Below are 21,488 nucleotides of genomic sequence, written 5' to 3'. Positions count from 1 at the left end.
CGGAGAACTATTTCAAGGGTTCCTCTTGTGTTGAGAAAGGCTGCTTTAATCAGTATAAAAATAGGGTTAGCTGGTCTTCGAAGGGTGGATGATATGGCAATTGATGGAATCAGGAAGGCTTCCCAACCTCCTCATTCGGCATAGTTGCCCCAGGTGGGGTAAGTGGAGTTGTTTTGCCTCCTCTGGAGTACGATGATGAGGCTGGCCATAGCCCGGATGTCGTTTTATGCTTCTATGTATTTCTGTGAAGGTAATCCTCGCTGATCTCATGTAAATACAGCTGAGAACCCGGGAATTAAACTTTCATGGAAGTGAATGAAGATTAGAGGGCATGGAACTCCCTGTTGGGTGACTTCCCACTGGTGTATTTTGATCTCTCAGTAGAGTAAATAAGATGTGGATGAGATTACAGAGGTGATACAAGTACTTCACTTACAGGTATCGTGTTCAGCCAACACGGCTCACTCTCTGCGATTTATCATTCAGGCTCCAGAAATCTCCTCTGTTACTATGCAGGTGTGTGCAGTGCCAGCTACCATAGAAGTGTCTGACCCCCCTGTGGGCAGTGCCAGTTGAGCCATGTGTATGTGGAGAGGTGTGTGTGTGTGTTCTGTCACCTGAAAATTAGGTTGGAGTCTCGGACATTAATCACACAGAACCATCTTGTCTCTTTCAGGTATCCCTCTGCTTGGTTTCTTCTTCCTCCTCCCTCTTCAGATTCCTTGGCGCCAGTTGGCTGTACCATGGCTCGGTCTGGTCCATTATCTGGCCTGCCTCAGCCCCCAGTTGGGCAGTGTTCTCTACCACCTCTTCATGAACCACCATGGTGGGGCACCCGTCTACCGCAAGCTGCTCACCCTGGACATGTGTGGGATTTGCCTCGTTAACACATTAGGTAAGTTCTGACAACTTCACTTTGAAAAGGAGCTACTCCCATCCCAGTGTGACTACAGCTAGTCGCTTTCCCGCCGTGTACACCTAACAGCGGAGCACTTCCGCCGTGTACACCTAACAGCGGAGCACTTCCGCCGTGTACACCTAACAGCGGAGCACTTCCGCCTTGTACACCTAACAGCGGAGCACTTCCGCCGTGTACACCTAACAGCGGAGCACTTCCGCCGTGTACACCTAACAGCGGAGCACTTCCGCCGTGTACACCTAACAGCGGAGCACAAGAGCCAATGTAATAAAGGCACAAAGCACTTTATTAGTGGATAAAGGATATACTCACAAAACCAGTGTGAATCATAGCATCGCATATAACCGAGGAACCAGAAGCAAACCCATCATAGAACTCCTCAAGTTCAGAAGGATGAGAATACCAGGCTGACGTTGTTTGGGGGGGGGGGGGTGCCACCTTCATAAGACCAAACCCTAACCTCTGATGGAGGGAGCATGTCCCCCCGAAACCCATCAGCCTGGTTTTATCATCTTTCTGAACTTGAGGAGTTCTGTGATGGACTTGCTTCTGGTTTATGGGTCATACGCTGTTGATCGCCATGATTCACATGGGTTTTGTGAGTATAACTTGTATCTTTCATCCTCGAATAAAGTGCTCGGGATAATGCACCCCAAAACTGTTGCACCCTTTGTTCTTTTTGTTGTTTGTGCAGTATAAGTTTCCCCAGTCTTGAGAGGGCTGCAACACCAGGATCATCCATCCAGTCCATGCTGTACAGTGGTTATCATCATCAGGGGCACTGTGCCCAGCTTCTTTAGGTACTCTTAGCGCTATGGGGGGTCAAGTTTTCACTGTCCTTGGTGAGAGCCAATGAAATGAAAACTGTGCAGAATAGTTAAGAGGCTGAGGGGATCCTCATTCCTGACAACTTCATGGCATCTTATGGATGGGTGACCTCCTCGCCTGTAGGCCCGTAGAACCATGCCATATACATAAGACTGGTGAGGTCTACGTATATAAAGATATCACCACTCCTAGTTTATAGAAACCTAAACTGGGCTTTAGAAAGTTCTAAGCCCTTGTACACACGGTCGGAGATTCCGACAACCAAATCCGTCAGATTTTGTCCGTCGGATCTTGTCCTGTTGCATACACACAGTCGGACAAAGTTGTCGGAAAATCCGATCGTTCAGAACGTGATGATGTTATTTCGTTAGGATGGGACTACGTTCAGGCTAGTAGCCAATAGCTTTGGTGTAGGAATTTGATCTGAGCATGCGTGGCACTTGGTCCGATCAAAATTCTCTACACATGATCGGAGTATGTCCGACCAGCCCAGTTGGTCGGGAAATATTTCCAACATGTTGGAAAATTGGGTCCGACGGAGATTCGGACGGAATCAATCCGATGCATACCACACACAGTCGGATTATCTGACGACACGGTCCGATAAGACGCATTCCGACAGATTATCCGACCGTGTGTACAAGGGCTTAGAGTAGGTAATACAGCTGGCAATCTCCTTGTTCAATAAGAGTGCCCTTCCTGGTCATAGAGGAATTCTCATTGGAAAGCAGTAGGCCATAGGTGGACCTTCAGGGAAAGTTGGGCTCCTGCAGAGGTATCCTGTAGTTGGCTCTTAGGCCACTCACGTTGAAAAGTTTAAGTGCAGAGATTTAATTTGTTACTGACGCTGGTGTTTGTCTTCCCTCCAGGTGCTCTCCCCATCATCTATTGTACCTTGCTGTGCTACCCTTCCTCGCGGAGCTTGTGCCTCTTGGTGTACTCCGCCTTGTCAAGTTACGTCATCTTCTGTGCCATCAGCGCGCAGAGCAACGTGAGACGACTCTGCTCTTTCACCTGGCAGGCCGCCTTCCGTTTCTTCTTCTTCTACCTGCGCTGGGCCGGACTGGGCTCTGGACATCCATCCTCCCTACGCTGCTACCTCCTGATGGATACCCTGGCCCTGCTCGGAGGGATCATCAACGTTTCCCGCCTCCCTGAGCGCCTGCGGCCAGGAAAGTTTGACTACTGGTGCAACAGCCACCAGATTATGCACGTCCTGGTAGTGATAAGCATCTTATACTTGCACTGGGGAGTAACCTCTGACCTCACGTGGATAAGCAGCTATTCGTGTACTCCGGAGTGAAGCCGGCAAAAAAAAAAAAAAAACTCTAGGCATAGGTAGCTTAGGACCGGCATTAGCCATGGACACGGGACAGGATGTAGTGGACGATATAAGTAGCTGCACACATAACCAGCAAAAAACAGACTTGTTTACAGAAGTAGAACTGGCGTTGCAATTCAAAACTTGACACAGTGGCCCTCCGACTTCTGTGGCTAAGGAAGAGGGAGGGATAATTTAATACAAAGAATGTCTACTTCAATTTGTGTCTTTAGTATGGTCACAAATGTGGGTGAATGTAGTTTTCACATATCAGTATTAGCCAGAGATAAGCCTTTGCACAGACATAACTGTGATCTATTGAATGACCTCCCTACTCCATCCCGTGTCATGGAAACCTGTGGGGTTTCCACATTGAGATCAAGAGAACGAACTCTCTCCCACTCCAGCCTCGTGTTGGGGGAACCTGTGGTATTTTTGAATCGTGATTAAAAAAAATTACCTCTCCATTCTGGACCCAGCTTAGGGAGACCTATGGGCTTTCCAAATTGTGATAAATGGAATTGCTTCCCCACTCTGGCCCTAGGTTAGGGAGACCTATGGGCTTTCCAAATTGTGATAAATGGAATTGCTTCCCCACTCTGGCCCTAGGTTAGGGAGACCTATGGCCTTTCAAAAGTGTGATCAATGGAATGACTTCTCCACTCCAGCCCCAGGTTAGGGAGACCTATGGCCTTTCAAAAGTGTGATCAATGGAATGACTTCTCCACTCCGACCCCAGGTTAGGGAGACCTATGGCCTTTCAAAAGTGTGATCAATGGAATGACTTCTCCACTCCGGCCCCAGGTTAGGGAGACCTATGGCCTTTCAAAAGTGTGATCAATGGAATGACTTCTCCACTCCGACCCCAGGTTAGGGAGACCTATGGCCTTTCAAAAGTGTGATCAATGGAATGACTTCTCCACTCCGGCCCCAGGTTAGGGAGACCTATGGCCTTTCAAAAGTGTGATCAATGGAATGACTTCTCCACTCCGGCCCCAGGTTAGGGAGACCTACAGGCTTTCCAAATTGTGACCAACGAAATTACCTCTCTGTGCTGTATGGGAGACCTGCAGGATTTATATAGAAAGCAACGGACTGACCTCTCCAGTCCCATGTTAGGGAGACCAACGGGATTTATATATTGAGATTAATGGAATGACCTCTCCCCACCAGTCCCATGTTAGGGAGATCAATGGGAATTATTTATTGAGAGTAATGGGATAACCTCTCCCCACCAGTCCCATGTCAGGGAGACCAATGGGAATTATATATTGAGATTAATGGAATAACCTCTCCCCACCAGTTCCATGTTAGGGAGACCAATGGGATTTATTTATTGTGGGAAATGGAATGACCTCTCCTCACAGGCCCCGTAAGGAAGACCTACAGGCTTTCCAAATTGTGATCAATGGAATGATCTCTCCGCTCCGGGATAGGGAGACATATTTGGTATCTGAATGGAGATTATTATGGGGACCTCTCCCCTTCAGGGAGGACTTGTGGGATTTCTGAATTGTCATCAAAAAGATAACTTCTCCACTCCCACCCAGGGTTAGGAAAACCTACACGATTTAAGTAGTGGAATGGCCTCTACAGTGGCCAAGGGTTAGGGAGACCTGAAGAATTTCTGTGTTCAGATTAATGGAATGACCTCTCTTCCCCTCCCGAAATAGGGAGACTTGTGGGGTTTCTGAACTGTGATCTACTGAACAACCTCGGCCTCGTGTGAGACTTGCCGGGTTTACCGAATGTTTTCTTTATTACCATACACAGATGGCCAGTTGGCTGTAACATGGTGCAGAACGTAGCCAAATGGCCAGAGCCCAGAAGACACAGTGACGTCTATGTATGGATGGACAGGTATATAGGTCTTCTGTATGGAGTCTATAGCGTTCATGTACAGGTCAATCTCCGGTGCTCCTGACCATAGCGTTGTTTTTTGACCTTGTGTCGTTGGGTTGTGCTAATTCCGTTACACTTTAGTCTTATAATGATATGCTCCAGCCATAGGATCCGCGCTCCTCGCATCCACCAATGACAAGGGGGTGTCATGGCTGCTTTCTAAAGGGAAGCCAAACTCTACCGTCTTATTTAAAAAGTTCACCTAACACAAAGGTCCATAGATGACCAGCCAGTCAGAAGAACATTGCATTTTATTTATTTTTTTTTGCCAATGTGGAGCAGTTGCTGCTAAAGTTTTGGCATCGTTCAGGTGCTGGGATTTGCTCTACGCTGTGCCAGACTGAGGTCTCCCCTAACCCGCCTCCCCATAGAAGCTCTCGCAAGCTCCCATGACGGTTTTGCCTCATGGGAACGAGGCTTGGATTCAGTAACAATGGTGGCGACTCCTAGCGATAAGGGAGTGGAATGCTGCAATTGAGCTAAAATAGCACCAGCATCAGGGGGCAGCAAAGCCAGCTGGTGAGGAAAACTCATGCCAAGAGCTTGGAGTCCAGACTCCTCCATGGGACATGTATTGGGGAATGTTGAGGATTTTTGGGGTGTAGAAGAGAGAGTTTATTTCCGCTTTACTCCCTTTAGCCTAGTTGCACAGGTACCAGCCAGTCAGGGCCATGTAGACAGTAGGTTTCCCTTAAATCAGTGGTTCTCAACTCCTGTCCTCAGGACCTACTAATAGGACCCAATAACAGGCCAGGTTTGCAAGATAACTGACATACATCACAGGTGATTTCATTTCCTGCTCAGCGATTGCCGTATTCTAGTCGGCATCTCCCCCCAAGGCAATACGTAAAATCTGGCCTGTTAGTGGGCCCTGAGGACAGGAGTTGAGAACCGCTGCCTTAAATGAAGGCTTGGTGCATCATGGCTGCTTCCAAAAGGTAATAGTCCCGTTCATCCCTTAAACGAAGGGGCCAGTCAGTGGCGGGTAGATGGTAGCAGAGTTTCAAGGGTGTCATGGCTGCTTCCATAGTTCCTCTCAGCCTGCACTTGGAGGGGCCAGTCAGTGGCGGGTAGATTGAAGTGGGCTTCCAAGGTGGGAGGTTAGTAAATGAAGATAAAAGGAAAGACATATTTGTCATTTTGCTGCTAAACCGGATTGGGCTTTTTGCTCCAGATCTTAAAAATCAGATTTGGAAATGGAGCAAATTGTATCATTTTTTTTACCAGCCGTCCTCACAGGCTGAACAGCGGCTCTTGTCTCTATCCAGACAAAACCTCTGTACTATACCCCTATCCATGTCAGAACCACACAGGGAGGCGGGTTACTTCTAAATCTGGGAAGCCTCGCTCACACCTTCTGTTGTTGGTGGAGTCGCCTTACACACCATGCTGCACCCTCTGCTCTAGAATAAAAGGGACTTCTTCTGGGAGCAGAGGATGGCTGGAGCATATCCCACAGGGCTTTGCACGAGGCCAGTATTACCGATGCAATAATAAAAATTATTTTATAATGCTGAAGTCCTTGTATTTTTTTTTTTTGTATGTGTTATGGATCTGTGATGGTGCTCACAGACAAGTGCCACAGGAACAGACCACCTCTTCCTCAGACACCACACACACACACAGGAGCTCCACAGGGACAGACCACCTCTACTACAAGAGGTTCCTCAGACACCACACGCAGGAGCTCCACAGGGACAGACCACCTCTACTACAAGAGGTTCCTCAGACACCACACACAGGAGCTCCACAGGGACAGACCACCTCTACTACAAGAGGTTCCTCAGACACCACACACAGGAGCTCCACAGGGACAGACCACCTCTACTACAAGAGGTTCCTCAGACACCACACACAGGAGCTCCACAGGGACAGACCACCTCTACTACAAGAGGTTCCTCAGACACCACACACAGGAGCTCCACAGGGACAGACCACCTCTACTACAAGAGGTTCCTCAGACACCACACACAGGAGCTCCACAGGGACAGACCACCTCTACTACAAGAGGTTCCTCAGACACCACACACAGGAGCTCCACAGGGACAGACCACCTCTACTACAAGAGGTTCCTCAGACACCACACACAGGAGCTCCACAGGGACAGACCACCTCTACTACAAGAGGTTCCTCAGACACCACACACAGGAGCTCCACAGGGACAGACCACCTCTACTACAAGAGGTTCCTCAGACACCACACACACAGGAGCTCCACAGGGACAGACCACCTCTACTACAAGAGGTTCCTCAGACACCACACACAGGAGCTCCACAGGGACAGACCACCTCTACTACAAGAGGTTCCTCAGACACCACACACAGGAGCTCCACAGGGACAGACCACCTCTACTACAAGAGGTTCCTCAGACACCACACACACAGGAGCTCCACAGGGACAGACCACCTCTACTACAAGAGGTTCCTCAGACACAACACACAGGAGCTCCACAGGGACAGACCACCTCTACTACAAGAGGTTCCTCAGACACCACCTCTACTACAAGAGGTTCCTCAGACACAACACGCAGGAGCTCCACAGGGACAGACCACCTCTACTACAAGAGGTTCCTCAGACACCACACACACACACACAGGGACAGACCACCTCTGCTACCTCAGACACATCACACATAGTTCTTACACACGAACTCCACAGGGACAGACCACCTCTACTACAAGAGGTTCCTCAGACACCACACGCAGGAGCTCCACAGGGACAGACCACCTCTGCTACAAGAGGTTCCTCAGACACCACACGCAGGAGCTCTACAGGGACAGACCACCTCTGCTACAAGAGGTTCCTCAGACACCACACGCAGGAGCTCCACAGGGACAGACCACCTCTGCTACAAGAGGTTCCTCAGACACCACACGCAGGAGCTCCACAGGGACAGACCACCTCTGCTACAAGAGGTTCCTCAGACACAACACACACAGGCCACCTCTGCTACAAGAGGTTTCTCAGACACAACACACACAGGCCACCTCTGCTACAAGAGGTTTCTCAGACACAACACACACAGGCCACCTCTGCTACAAGAGGTTCCTCAGACACCACACACACAGGAGCTCCACAGGGACAGACCACCTCTACTACAAGAGGTTCCTCAGACACCACACACACTGTTCTCACACACAGGAGCTCCACAGGGACAGACCACCTCTGCTACCTCAGACACATCACACATAGTTCTTACACACGAACTCCACAGGGACAGACCACCTCTACTACAAGAGGTTCCTTAGACACAACACATACTGTTCTCACACACACATCAATAGGGGGCGCTGTCTCACCTCAGAGAAGAAGACACAAACAGGATGCTGGTCAACGAACATTTGATAAAACCTGAAAGTAATTCTTATTTGATTAACGTAAACAGTCTGTACCTCCCACTAACACTTCCCATCCCACCTCTTTCTGTATAAACCTGGAAGTGATTGGCTGTGCAGGTCCTGGCAGTGTCCTCCATATCACACCTTGTGGTGGCATCAGCAAAAAAAAAAAAAAGAAGACAAGTGCTGGCAGTTCCTGGCCAAATGGGGCGCCAGGTGTGTGGGTAGGTGGAAAATGAACTGGCTTTATTGCTGCAATAGTCTGCTGACTTCACATAATGGGATTTATTGATCCAACGCATCATCAAACATGGTGAGAAGATTGCGGGGGAGAAAACCAGAGCGCAGCCCTTCCGTGTCTATAAATCCTGAGGAGCCGCCACTGGTGTCCGGGGTGATGGCCTTCACACTGCGCGGAGAATCCTGGCTGATACGACTGATGTTTGGGGTCAGGGTCAGTGCCGACCTAGGAGAGAGAGAGAGACAGAGACAGAGTAATTCAATATCTCATCAGAACTAAACCAATACCATTCCTCAGTATCGGGAACTCACCATGACCACCTCCCAAACCAATACCGTTCCCTCCGTATCGGGAACTCAGCATGACCACCTCCCAAACCAATACCGTTCCCTCCGTATCGGGAACTCAGCATGACCACCTCCCAAACCAATACCATTCCTCAGTATCGGGAACTCACCATGACCACCTCCCAAACCAATACCATTCCTCAGTATCGGGAACTCAGCATGACCACCTCCCAAACCAATACCATCCCTCAGTATCGGGAACTCACCATGACCACCTCCCAAACCAATACCATCCCTCAGTATCGGGAACTCAGCATGACCACCTCCCAAACCAATACCATTCCTCAGTATCGGGAACTCAGCATGACCACCTCCCAAACCAATACCATTCCTCAGTATCGGGAACTCAGCATGACCACCTCCCAAACCAATACCATCCCTCCGTATCGGGAACTCAGCATGACCACCTCCCAAACCAATACCATTCCTCAGTATCGGGAACTCAGCATGACCACCTCCCAAACCAATACCATTCCTCAGTATCGGGAACTCACCATGACCACCTCCCAAACCAATACCATCCCTCCGTATCGGGAACTCAGCATGACCACCTCCCAAACCAATACCATTCCTCAGTATCGGGAACTCACCATGACCACCTCCCAAACCAATACCATCCCTCAGTATCGGGAACTCAGCATGACCACCTCCCAAACCAATACCATTCCTCAGTATCGGGAACTCACCATGACCACCTCCCAAACCAATACCATTCCTCAGTATCGGGAACTCAGCATGACCACCTCCCAAACCAATACCATTCCTCAGTATCGGGAACTCAGCATGACCACCTCCCAAACCAATACCATCCCTCCGTATCGGGAACTCAGCATGACCACCTCCCAAACAAATACCATTCCTCAGTATCGGGAACTCACCATGACCACCTCCTAAACCAATACCGTTCCCTCAGTATCGGGAACTCACCATGACGAGCACATGCCTTCCACCCCACCCAAACCACTACCGTCTCCCTCAGTATCGGGAACTCATCATGACCACCTCCCAAACCAATACCATCCCTCAGTAATCGGGAACTCACCATGACGAGCACATGCCTTCCACCCCTCCCAAACCACTACCGTCTCCCTCCGTATCGGGAACTCAGCATGACCACCTCCCAAACCAATACCGTTCCTCAGTATCGGGAACTCACCATGACGAGCACATGCCTTCCACCCCACCCAAACCACTACCGTCTCCCTCAGTATCGGGAACTCATCATGACCACCTCCCAAACCAATACCATCCCTCAGTATCGGGAACTCATCATGACCACCTCCCAAACCAATACCATCCCTCAGTAATCAGGAACTCACCATGACGAGCACATACCTTCCACACCTCCCAAACCAATACCATCTCTCAGTATCGGGAACTCACTATGACCACCTCCCAAACCAATACCATTCCTCAGTATCGGGAACTCAGCATGACCACCTCCCAAACCAATACCATCCCTCCGTATCGGGAACTCAGCATGACCACCTCCCAAACAAATACCATTCCTCAGTATCGGGAACTCAGCATGACCACCTCCCAAACCAATACCATCCCTCAGTATCGGGAACTCAGCATGACCACCTCCCAAACCAATACCATTCCTCAGTATCGGGAACTCAGCATGACCACCTCCCAAACCAATACCATCCCTCCGTATCGGGAACTCAGCATGACCACCTCCCAAACAAATACCATTCCTCAGTATCGGGAACTCACCATGACCACCTCCCAAACCAATACCGTTCCCTCAGTATCGGGAACTCACCATGACGAGCACATGCCTTCCACCCCACCCAAACCACTACCGTCTCCCTCAGTATCGGGAACTCATCATGACCACCTCCCAAACCAATACCATCCCTCAGTAATCGGGAACTCACCATGACGAGCACATGCCTTCCACCCCTCCCAAACCACTACCGTCTCCCTCCGTATCGGGAACTCAGCATGACCACCTCCCAAACCAATACCGTTCCTCAGTATCGGGAACTCACCATGACGAGCACATGCCTTCCACCCCACCCAAACCACTACCGTCTCCCTCAGTATCGGGAACTCATCATGACCACCTCCCAAACCAATACCATCCCTCAGTATCGGGAACTCATCATGACCACCTCCCAAACCAATACCATCCCTCAGTATCGGGAACTCACCATGACCACCTCCCAAACCAATACCATCCCTCAGTAATCAGGAACTCACCATGACGAGCACATACCTTCCACACCTCCCAAACCAATACCATCTCTCAGTATCGGGAACTCACTATGACCACCTCCTAAATCAATACCATCACTCGTTATCGGGAACTCTCCATGACCACCTCCCAAACCAATACCGTCCCTCAGTATCGGGAACTCACCATGACGAGCACATACCTTCCACACCTCCCAAACCAATACCATCTCTCAGTATGGGGAACTCACCATGACGAGCACCTACCTTCCACACCTCCCAAACCAATACCGTCCCCTCAGTATCGGGAACTCACCAGGACCACCTCCCAAACCAATACCGTTCCCTCAGTATCGGGAACTCACCATGACGAGCACATGCCTTCCACCCCACCCAAACCACTACCGTCTCCCTCAGTATCGGGAACTCATCATGACCACCTCCCAAACCAATACCATCCCTCAGTAATCGGGAACTCACCATGACGAGCACATGCCTTCCACCCCTCCCAAACCACTACCGTCTCCCTCCGTATCGGGAACTCAGCATGACCACCTCCCAAACCAATACCGTTCCTCAGTATCGGGAACTCACCATGACGAGCACATGCCTTCCACCCCACCCAAACCACTACCGTCTCCCTCAGTATCGGGAACTCATCATGACCACCTCCCAAACCAATACCATCCCTCAGTATCGGGAACTCATCATGACCACCTCCCAAACCAATACCATCCCTCAGTAATCAGGAACTCACCATGACGAGCACATACCTTCCAAACCTCCCAAACCAATACCATCTCTCAGTATCGGGAACTCACTATGACCACCTCCTAAATCAATACCATCACTCGTTATCGGGAACTCTCCATGACCACCTCCCAAACCAATACCATCCCTCAGTAATCAGGAACTCACCATGACGAGCACATACCTTCCACACCTCCCAAACCAATACCATCTCTCAGTATGGGGAACTCACCATGACGAGCACCTACCTTCCACACCTCCCAAACCAATACCGTCCCCTCAGTATCGGGAACTCACCAGGACCACCTCCCAAACCAATACCGTCCCTCAGTAATCGAGAACTCACCATGACGAGCACATGCCTTCCACACCTCCCAAACCACTACCGTCCCCCTCAGTATCGGGAACTCACCATGACGAGCACCTACCTTCCACACCTCCCAAACCAATACCGTCCCTCAGTATGGGGAACTCACCATGACGAGCACCTACCTTCCACACCTCCCAAACCAATACTGTCCCCTCAGTATCAGGAACTCACCATGACCACCTCCCAAACCAATACCATCTCTCAGTATCGGGAACTCACCATGACAAGCACATACTTTCCACACCTCCCAAACTAATACCGTTCCCTCAATTTCGGGAACTCACCATGACGAACACAAACCTTCCACAACTCCCAACCCAATACCATACCCCAGTATCGGAAACTCACCATGACAAGCACATATCTTCCACAACTCCCAAACCAATACTGGGGAAGGATGACATGGGAAGAAGCATGCAGGGAAGGAGTATAGATGAAAGCACCTGCAGAGAAAAGACCAAGCACTTACCTCTTCCTTGTGCTGTAATCGGGAGACTTATTGCAAGGAGTAGATGTGCTGCCCACGGATGGCCGTGACATCAACTCTGGAGAATGTCTGAAGAGTAAAATGGAAAGGTAATACAATATGGAAAGATGGAAATAATGACAGCCGAGGAGGGAGGGGGATCTGGGGCCCATCGAGAGCCGAGGAGGGAGGGGGATCTGGGGCCCAATGAAAGCTGCTGCAGGTATATGGTAGCTTGTCCATGGACCGATCAGCGTTGATCCTCGGGATCATAAACGGACACCCTAGTCTGGGTTCTGTCCTCCACAGAATATGGTTCACATAATTTTGTCATGGAAGGGGACGCCAGGCGGGGGTTACTAAATGGAAGGGGACGCCAGGCAGGGGTTTACTAAATGGAAGGGGACGCCAGGCAGGGGTTTACTAAATGGAAGGGGACACCAGGCAGGGGTTGCCAGCCGGCAGCAGCTGTACTACAGGCAGGTACAGAGCAGCAAGTCACCATAATGTTCTATATTCACCTGAGGTTGAACTCCGGTCCGTCGTAGGCGAGTCTCTGGGTGATGCCTAGCGGGCTGGGTGGAACCTCAAACACATCTTCCCCAAAGCTGTCCTCATCCCAGTCACTGGATAGGCTGCTCTCAGCAAGCAGGTTGGGCGAAGGAGAGGAAGGCGGGGATTGCAAAGGAGTGATACCCCTCCCCCATCGCCACAGCCACAGCACTGGGCGCTTCAGGCCGTGGAACACCACTGACATGAGCCACATGAGAAGCTGCGAGGGAGATGGAGAAGAGAGAAATTAAAGTTACACATGTGAAGGACAGTGAAAAGCTGCACCATGGCCTTCTACTAGGCCGACTTTTGTAGATCAGGGGGATCACTTAACATTATTTGGACCAGAAATATGGGGGTGGCCACTGCTGACCCCTCCTGAAAATGTTGCCGTTCAGACTGTGAAAACATTCCAACCCTCCTAAGCAAAAACCATTCACCTGTCCCGCTGACCAAACCAACCAACTCCTTTGAAAATTGGGTAACACTTCTGCGTGGGTCCCAGTCCCCCTCCAGGTCCTGTGGTTCCTTCCAATGACCCCCATGGTGTGTCCTGGTCCCCTGCTGGGCCTTGTGGTTCCTTCCAGTGTCCCCTATGGTGTGTCCATTGCGCCCCCACCAGGTCATGTGGTCCCTTTTATTGTCCCCATGGTGTGTCCTGTGCGCCTCCGCCAGGTCCTGTGGTCCCTTTTATTGTCCCCATGGTGTGTCCTGGTCCCTCACTGGGCCCTATGGTTCCTTACCTTGTTCCCTATGGTGTGCCCCGGTCAACCACTTGTCCCTGTGGTCCCTCTCATTGTCACTATGGTGTGTTCTGGTCCCCCTGCTGGGTCCTGTGGTTCCTTCCATTGTCCCCATTGGTATATCCTTATTCCCCGCTGGGCCCTATGGTTCCTTACATTGTCCCCATGGTGTATCTTGGTCCCCCATGGCTCCTCACATTGTCCCCTATGGTGTGTCCTGGTGATCTGGAGGAGAGGTGAGGCACAGCATGAAGACCTGGTAGGCACAGAGTGATCGTACCTGAAAGACGACAAATATTTTGGAGAGTATTTTTTTGGTTGTCAGAGTGACTTTTCTCCACCGTTCAGCCCTGCTAATTGCAGAAAGGGAGAGTAGCCAGTCCACGGTAGCACGGCAGCGATAGTCCGGCTCCAGCATGCCGCCCAGAACCTTCAGGAAATCCGGCGGTAATTCTACAAAACAGAATTATAGACTCAATGTACCAGAATTATTCCAGGATGACGATTGCTTTGGTATCTGGGCTGAAAGATTCCTCCTCACTTCCTGGGACCGGATGTGAGGGGAGCTCCCCAGCGACAGGCAAAGGGGGTCCATGTCATCGAATCTGAACACCTGGACCCATCTTTCCCTCCGCTCCAGTTTAGGAACTCACCTGAGGTGAACTCTGTGGGAAGGTGACCTCGCCGTAGCTGCTGCCAGCTCTCCCCTCCCTTCGGCAGCTCCATATTACAGGCGACCTCCAGCAGCGTCATGCCAAGACTAGAAGAACGGGGACACAGATAATCATAGTTAGGTGGAAGAACATGTACACCATCAACCTCAAACCAATCAATACCATCAGGCTGGAAGAACATGTACACCATCAACCTCAACCAATCAATACCATCAGGCTGGAAGAACATGTACACCATCAACCTCAAACCAATCAATACCGTCAGGCTGGAAGAACATGTACACCATCAACCTGAACCCAATCAATGCCTTCAGGCTGGAAGAACATGTACACCATCAACCTGAACCCAATCAATGCCTTCAGGCTGGAAGAACATGTACACCATCAACCTCAAACCAATCAATACCATCAGGCTGGAAGAACATGTACACCATCAACCTAAACCCAATCAATGCCTTCAGGCTGGAAGAACATGTACACCATCAACCTCAAACCAATCAATACCGTCAGGCTGGAAGAACATGTACACAATCAACCTGAACCCAATCAATGCCTTCAGGCTGGAAGAACATGTACACCATCAACCTGAACCCAATCAATGCCTTCAGGCTGGAAGAACATGTACACCATCAACCTGAACCCAATCAATGTCTTCAGGCTGGAAGAACAGGTACACCATCAACCTAAACCCAATCAATGCCTTCAGGCTGGAAGAACAGGTACACCATCAACCTAAACCCAATCAATGCCTTCAGGCTGGAAGAACATGTACACCATCAACCTGAACCCAATCAATACTGTCAGGCTGGAAGAACATGTACACCATCAACCTCAAACCCAATCAATCTCTTCAGGCTGGAAGAACATGTACACCATCAACCTAAACCCAATCAATGTCTTCAGGCTGGAAGAACATGTACACCATCAACCTGAACCCAATCAATGCCTTCAGGCTGGAAGAACATGTACACCATCAACCTCAAACCAATCAATGCCTTCAGGCTGGAAGAACATGTACACCATCAACCTAAACCCAATCAATGTCTTCAGGCTGGAAGAACATGTACACCATCAACCTCAAACCAATCAATGCCTTCAGGCTGGAAGAACATGTACACCATCAACCTAAACCAATCAATGCTTTCAGGCTGGAAGAACATGTACACCATCAACCTCAAACCAATGTCTTCAGGCTGGAAGAACATGTACACCATAAACCTGAACCCAATCAATGCCTTCAGGCTGGAAGAACATGTACACCATCAACCTAAACCAATCAATGCCTTCAGGCTGGAAGAACATGTACACCATCAACCTCAAACCAATCAATGTCTTCAGGCTGGAAGAACATGTACACCATCAACCTCAAACCAATCAATGCCTTCAGGCTGGAAGAACATGTACACCATCAACCTAAACCAATCAATGCTTTCAGGCTGGAAGAACATGTACACCATCAACCTCAAACCAATCTCTTCAGGCTGGAAGAACATGTACACCATCAACCTCAAACCCAATCAATGCCTTCAGGCTGGAAGAACATGTACACCATCAACCTCAAACCAATCTCTTCAGGCTGGAAGAACATGTACACCATCAACCTCAAACCCAATCAATGCCTTCAGGCTGGAAGAACATATACACCATCAACCTAAACCAATCAATGCCTTCAGGCTGGAAGAACATGTACACCATCAACCTCAAACCAATCAATCTCTTCAGGCTGGAAGAACATGTACACCATCAACCTGAACCCAATCAATGCCTTCAGGCTGGAAGAACATGTACACCATCAACCTAAACCAATCAATGCTTTCAGGCTGGAAGAACATGTACACCATCAACCTCAAACCAATCTCTTCAGGTTGGAAGAACATGTACACCATCAACCTCAAACCCAATCAATGCCTTCAGGCTGGAAGAACATGTACACCATCAACCTAAACCAATCAATGCCTTCAGGCTGGAAGAACATGTACACCATCAACCTAAACCAATCAATGCTTTCAGGCTGGAAGAACATGTACACCATCAACCTCAAACCAATCTCTTCAGGCTGGAAGAACATGTACACCATCAACCTCAAACCCAATCAATGCATTCAGGCTGGAAGAACATGTACACCATCAACCTAAACCAATCAATGATTTCAGGCTGGAAAAACATGTACACCATCAACCTCAAACCAATGTCTTCAGGCTGGAAGAACATGTACACCATAAACCTGAACCCAATCAATGCCTTCAGGCTGGAAGAACATGTACACCATCAACCTAAACCAATCAATGCCTTCAGGCTGGAAGAACATGTACACCATCAACCTCAAACCAATCAATGTCTTCAGGCTGGAAGAACATGTACACCATCAACCTAAACCAATCAATGCTTTCAGGCTGGAAGAACATGTACACCATCAACCTCAAACCAATGTCTTCAGGCTGGAAGAACATGTACACCATCAACCTGAACCCAATCAATGCCTTCAGGCTGGAAGAACATATACACCATCAACCTAAACCAATCAATGCCTTCAGGCTGGAAGAACATGTACACCATCAACCTCAAACCAATCAATGTCTTCAGGCTGGAAGAACATGTACACCATCAACCTAAACCCAATCAATGCCTTCAGGCTGGAAGAACATGTACACCATCAACCTAAACCAATCAATGCTTTCAGGCTGGAAGAACATGTACACCATCAACCTCAAACCAATCTCTTCAGGCTGGAAGAACATGTACACCATCAACCTCAAACCCAATCAATGCCTTCAGGCTGGAAGAACATGTACACCATCAACCTAAACCAATCAATGCTTTCAGGCTGGAAGAACATGTACACCATCAACCTCAAACCAATCAATGCCTTCAGGCTGGAAGAACATGTACACCATAAACCTGAACCCAATCAATCTCTTCAGGCTGGAAGAACATGTACACCATCAACCTAAACCAATCAATGTCTTCAGGCTGGAAGAACATGTACACCATCAACCTCAAACCAATGTCTTCAGGCTGGAAGAACATGTACACCATCAACCTCAAACCAATCAATGCCTTCAGGCTGGAAGAACATGTACACCATCAACCTAAACCAATCAATGTCTTCAGGCTGGAAGAACATGTACACCATCAACCTGAACCCAATCAATGCCTTCAGGCTGGAAGAACATGTACACCATCAACCTCAAACCAATCAATGCCTTCAGGCTGGAAGAACATGTACACCATCAACCTCAAACCAATCAATGCCTTCAGGCTGGAAGAACATGTACACCATAAACCTGAACCCAATCAATCTCTTCAGGCTGGAAGAACATGTACACCATCAACCTAAACCAATCAATGCCTTCAGGCTGGAAGAACATGTACACCATCAACCTCAAACCCAATCAATCTCTTCAGGCTGGAAGAACATGTACACCATCAACCTGAACCCAATCAATGCCTTCAGGCTGGAAGAACATGTACACCATCAACCTAAACCCAATCAATGCCTTCAGGCTGGAAGAACATGTACACCATCAACCTCAAACCCAATCAATGCCTTCAGGCTGGAAGAACATGTACACCATCAACCTCAAACCAATCAATGCCTTCAGGCTGGAAGAACATGTACACCATCAACCTCAAACCAATCAATGCCTTCAGGCTGGAAGAACATGTACACCATCAACCTCAAACCAATCAATGCCTTCAGGCTGGAAGAACATGTACACCATCAACCTCAAACCAATCAATGCCTTCAGGCTGGAAGAACATGTACACCATCAACCTCAAACCAATCAATGCCTTCAGGCTGGAAGAACATGTACACCATCAACCTGAACCCAATAAATGCCTTCAGGCTGGAAGAACATATACACCATCAACCTAAACCCAATCAATGCCTTCAGGCTGGAAGAACATGTACACCATCAACCTCAAACCAATCAATGTCTTCAGGCTGGAAGAACATGTACACCATCAACCTAAACCAATCAATGCCTTCAGGCTGGAAGAACATGTACACCATCAACCTAAACCAATCAATGCTTTCAGGCTGGAAGAACATGTACACCATCAACCTAAACCCAATCAATGCCTTCAGGCTGGAAGAACATGTACACCATCAACCTGAACCCAATCAATGCCTTCAGGCTGGAAGAGCATGTACACCATCAACCTAAACCAATCAATGCCTTCAGGCTGGAAGAACATGTACACCATCAACCTCAAACCAATCAATGTCTTCAGGCTGGAAGAACATGTACACCATCAACCTAAACCAATCAATGCCTTCAGGCTGGAAGAACATGTACACCATCAACCTAAACCAAGCAATGCCTTCAGGCTGGAAGAACATGTACACCATCAACCTAAACCCAATCAATGCCTTCAGGCTGGAAGAACATGTACACCATCAACCTAAACCCAATCAATGCCTTCAGGCTGGAAGAACATGTACACCATCAACCTGAACCCAATCAATGCCTTCAGGCTGGAAGAACATGTACACCATCAACCTGAACCCAATCAATGTCTTCAGGCTGGAAGAACATGTACACCATCAACCTAAACCAATCAATGCCGTCAGGCTGTTCCAGAACTTCCATCTTATCACAAGATCAATGAATGCATTTTAACCCTCAACCATTGAGGGACACAGGAATTAAGATACAGAAGGGATACCCCAAAAGCAGTCTGAGGGGTGGCCAACAGGCAAGAGGACAGCTTCAACTATGGACTAGGAACTGCCTGCAACCAAAAACTACATGAAGCACCAACTCCCAAATCTCAACCAGATAAAGGAGGAGCCCCCTGCAAGACAGAGGAATCTGCCAACAACTAAGGGGAAGCCACAGAGGATCAACATGATGCTTAATAAAAATGTAAAAAGAATAAATCTATATGAAGAAATATGGAGCCTGCACCAGCAAGAGCCGGTGAAACCAAAACCCACCAAACAGGTGGAACATCAACTACCTGATAAGAAAAGAGACCAACCATGTGATAGTCAGCAAGACCAAATGGGACAAATCCTCGGCCCCTTGGACTAACACAGTCTACAAGCAAAAGGGTCCAAATCTTACAATCCCGAACCTTGGCCAGACAATCGATCTCACAAGATATCCAAAGAAAATGGAGAATCATCACAGCAAAATATTTCCCATAAGGATAGCCAAAAGACCACTGGAACGTGTAGAGAATCTCAACCAACGGAACTGAAATGAGTCTGACTGAATGTGGGGGAAGGGTGAAATCAGGAGATGAAACTTCACAAGAATAGGCAGGATGAAGGCAAATCCACAACCCTAGAACGGTGCAAGTGAGCACAAAAAGAAAACGAATGGGGAAGACCCAATCGGCTTTCACCCCCGGAGGTGTCTCCGGAGCCCAACCGTGGAAGTCTGCAGGACCCGCCTAACCCTCATCCAGAAGACTGTTCTGAGAATCATTTGATCTGCCCTGGTCCAGTGGAGCGAAGGGCAGGAACCTCACAGCTAAACAGCTACAGTGAGGGGAAAAAGTATTCGATCGGCTGCTGATTTTGTACGTTTGCCCACCGACAAAGAAACGATCGGTCTATAATTTCATTGGTCGGTTTATTTCATCAGTGAGAGACAAAATAACAAAAATATCCTGAAAAACGCATTTAAAAAAAGTTATAAATTAATAAGTATTTGATCCCCGATCAATCAGCAAGATTTCTGGCTCCCAGGCGTCTTTTATATAGGCAACAAGCTGAGATTGGAGAACTCTTCTCTCTTAAAAGGAGTGCTCCTAATCTCAGCTTGTTACCTGTATAAAGGACATCTGTCCACAGAACCAATCAGATTCCAATCTCTCCACCATGGAGACCAAAGATCTGTCCAAGGATGTCGGGGAGAAGATTGGAGACCTACACAAGGCTGGAATGGGCTACAAGACCATCGCCAAGCAGCTTGGTGAGAGGAGACAACAGTTGGTGGGATTATTATTCACAAAATAACGATGGATCTCCTCGGTCTGGGGCTCCATGGAAGATCTCACCTCGTGGAGGATCAATGATCAGGAGAACGGTGAGGAATCCGCCCAGAACTACACCGGAGAATCTTCTCCATGATCTCAGCTGGGACCATAGTCACCAAGAGAACAATCGGTAACACACTACACCGTGAGGGACTGAAATCCTGCAGCCCCCGCAAGGTCCCCCCGCTCAGGAAATCACATGTACAGGTCCCCCCGCTCAGGAAATCACATGTACAGGTCCCCCCCGCTCAGGAATCACATGTACAGGTCCCCCCCCCGCTCAGGAAATCACATGTACAGGTCCCCCGCTCAGGAAATCACATGTACAGGTCCCCCCCCGCTCAGGAAATCACATGTACAGGTCCGTCTGAAGATCACTAATGAAGATCGAATGATTCCGAGGAGAACCGGGGGAAGGGTTGTGGTCAGAGGAGACCGAAATCCAGATCTTTGGCATCAACTCAACTCACCGTGTTTGGAGGAGGAGGAGGAATGCTGCCTATGACCCCCAAGAACACCATCCCCCACCGTCATACATGGAGGACCTATGACCCCAAGAACACCATCCCCCACCGTCGTACATGGAGGACCTATGACCCCAAGAACACCATCCCCCACCGTCATACATGGAGGACCTATGACCCCAAGAACACCATCCCCCACCGTTATACATGGAGGACCTATGACCTCAAGAACACCATCCCCCACCGTCATACATGGAGGACCTATGACCCCCAAGAACACCACCCCCCACCGTCATACATGGAGGACCTACGAGCCCAAGAGCACCATCCCCCACCATCATACATGGAGGACCTACGAGCCCAAGAGCACCGTCCTCCACCATCATACATGGAGGACCTAT

The 21,488-nt window shown here is 49.0% G+C and overlaps 2 protein-coding genes across 2 annotated transcripts in view; one reads left to right on the top strand and one right to left on the bottom strand.

Annotated features, from left to right (window-relative positions):
• PAQR4 (progestin and adipoQ receptor family member 4) overlaps window positions 1–6,488 on the top strand; it is a 64,346-nt gene extending 57,858 nt beyond the window's left edge. The window contains exons 2-3 of the mRNA XM_077494049.1: window positions 677–895; window positions 2,617–6,488. Coding sequence (XP_077350175.1) covers window positions 677–895; window positions 2,617–3,050 — 653 coding nt within the window. The 3' untranslated portion in view covers window positions 3,051–6,488. The remainder of the gene's footprint in view (window positions 1–676; window positions 896–2,616) is intronic.
• Window positions 6,489–8,310: 1,822 nt separating this feature from the next.
• PKMYT1 (protein kinase, membrane associated tyrosine/threonine 1) lies at window positions 8,311–14,837 on the bottom strand. The gene is made up of 5 exons (XM_077494048.1): window positions 14,612–14,837; window positions 14,239–14,411; window positions 13,185–13,435; window positions 12,667–12,753; window positions 8,311–8,774 (listed from the first exon to the last, which is right to left on the bottom strand). The coding sequence occupies exons 1-5, from the start codon at window positions 14,820–14,822 to the stop codon at window positions 8,594–8,596; spliced, it is 903 nt and encodes a 300-aa protein (XP_077350174.1). The 5' UTR covers window positions 14,823–14,837; the 3' UTR covers window positions 8,311–8,593.
• Between the last annotated feature and the right edge of the window lie 6,651 nt (window positions 14,838–21,488).

Source organism: Lithobates pipiens, unplaced genomic scaffold (assembly GCF_037356315.1).
Source record: "Lithobates pipiens isolate NorthernLeopardFrog02 unplaced genomic scaffold, aLitPip1_a1.2 Scaffold_22, whole genome shotgun sequence".
Lineage (NCBI taxonomy): Eukaryota > Metazoa > Chordata > Amphibia > Anura > Ranidae > Lithobates > Lithobates pipiens.
The sequence above is the reverse complement of the archived record's forward strand: the minus strand, read 5'-3'. Positions and strand labels throughout refer to the sequence as shown.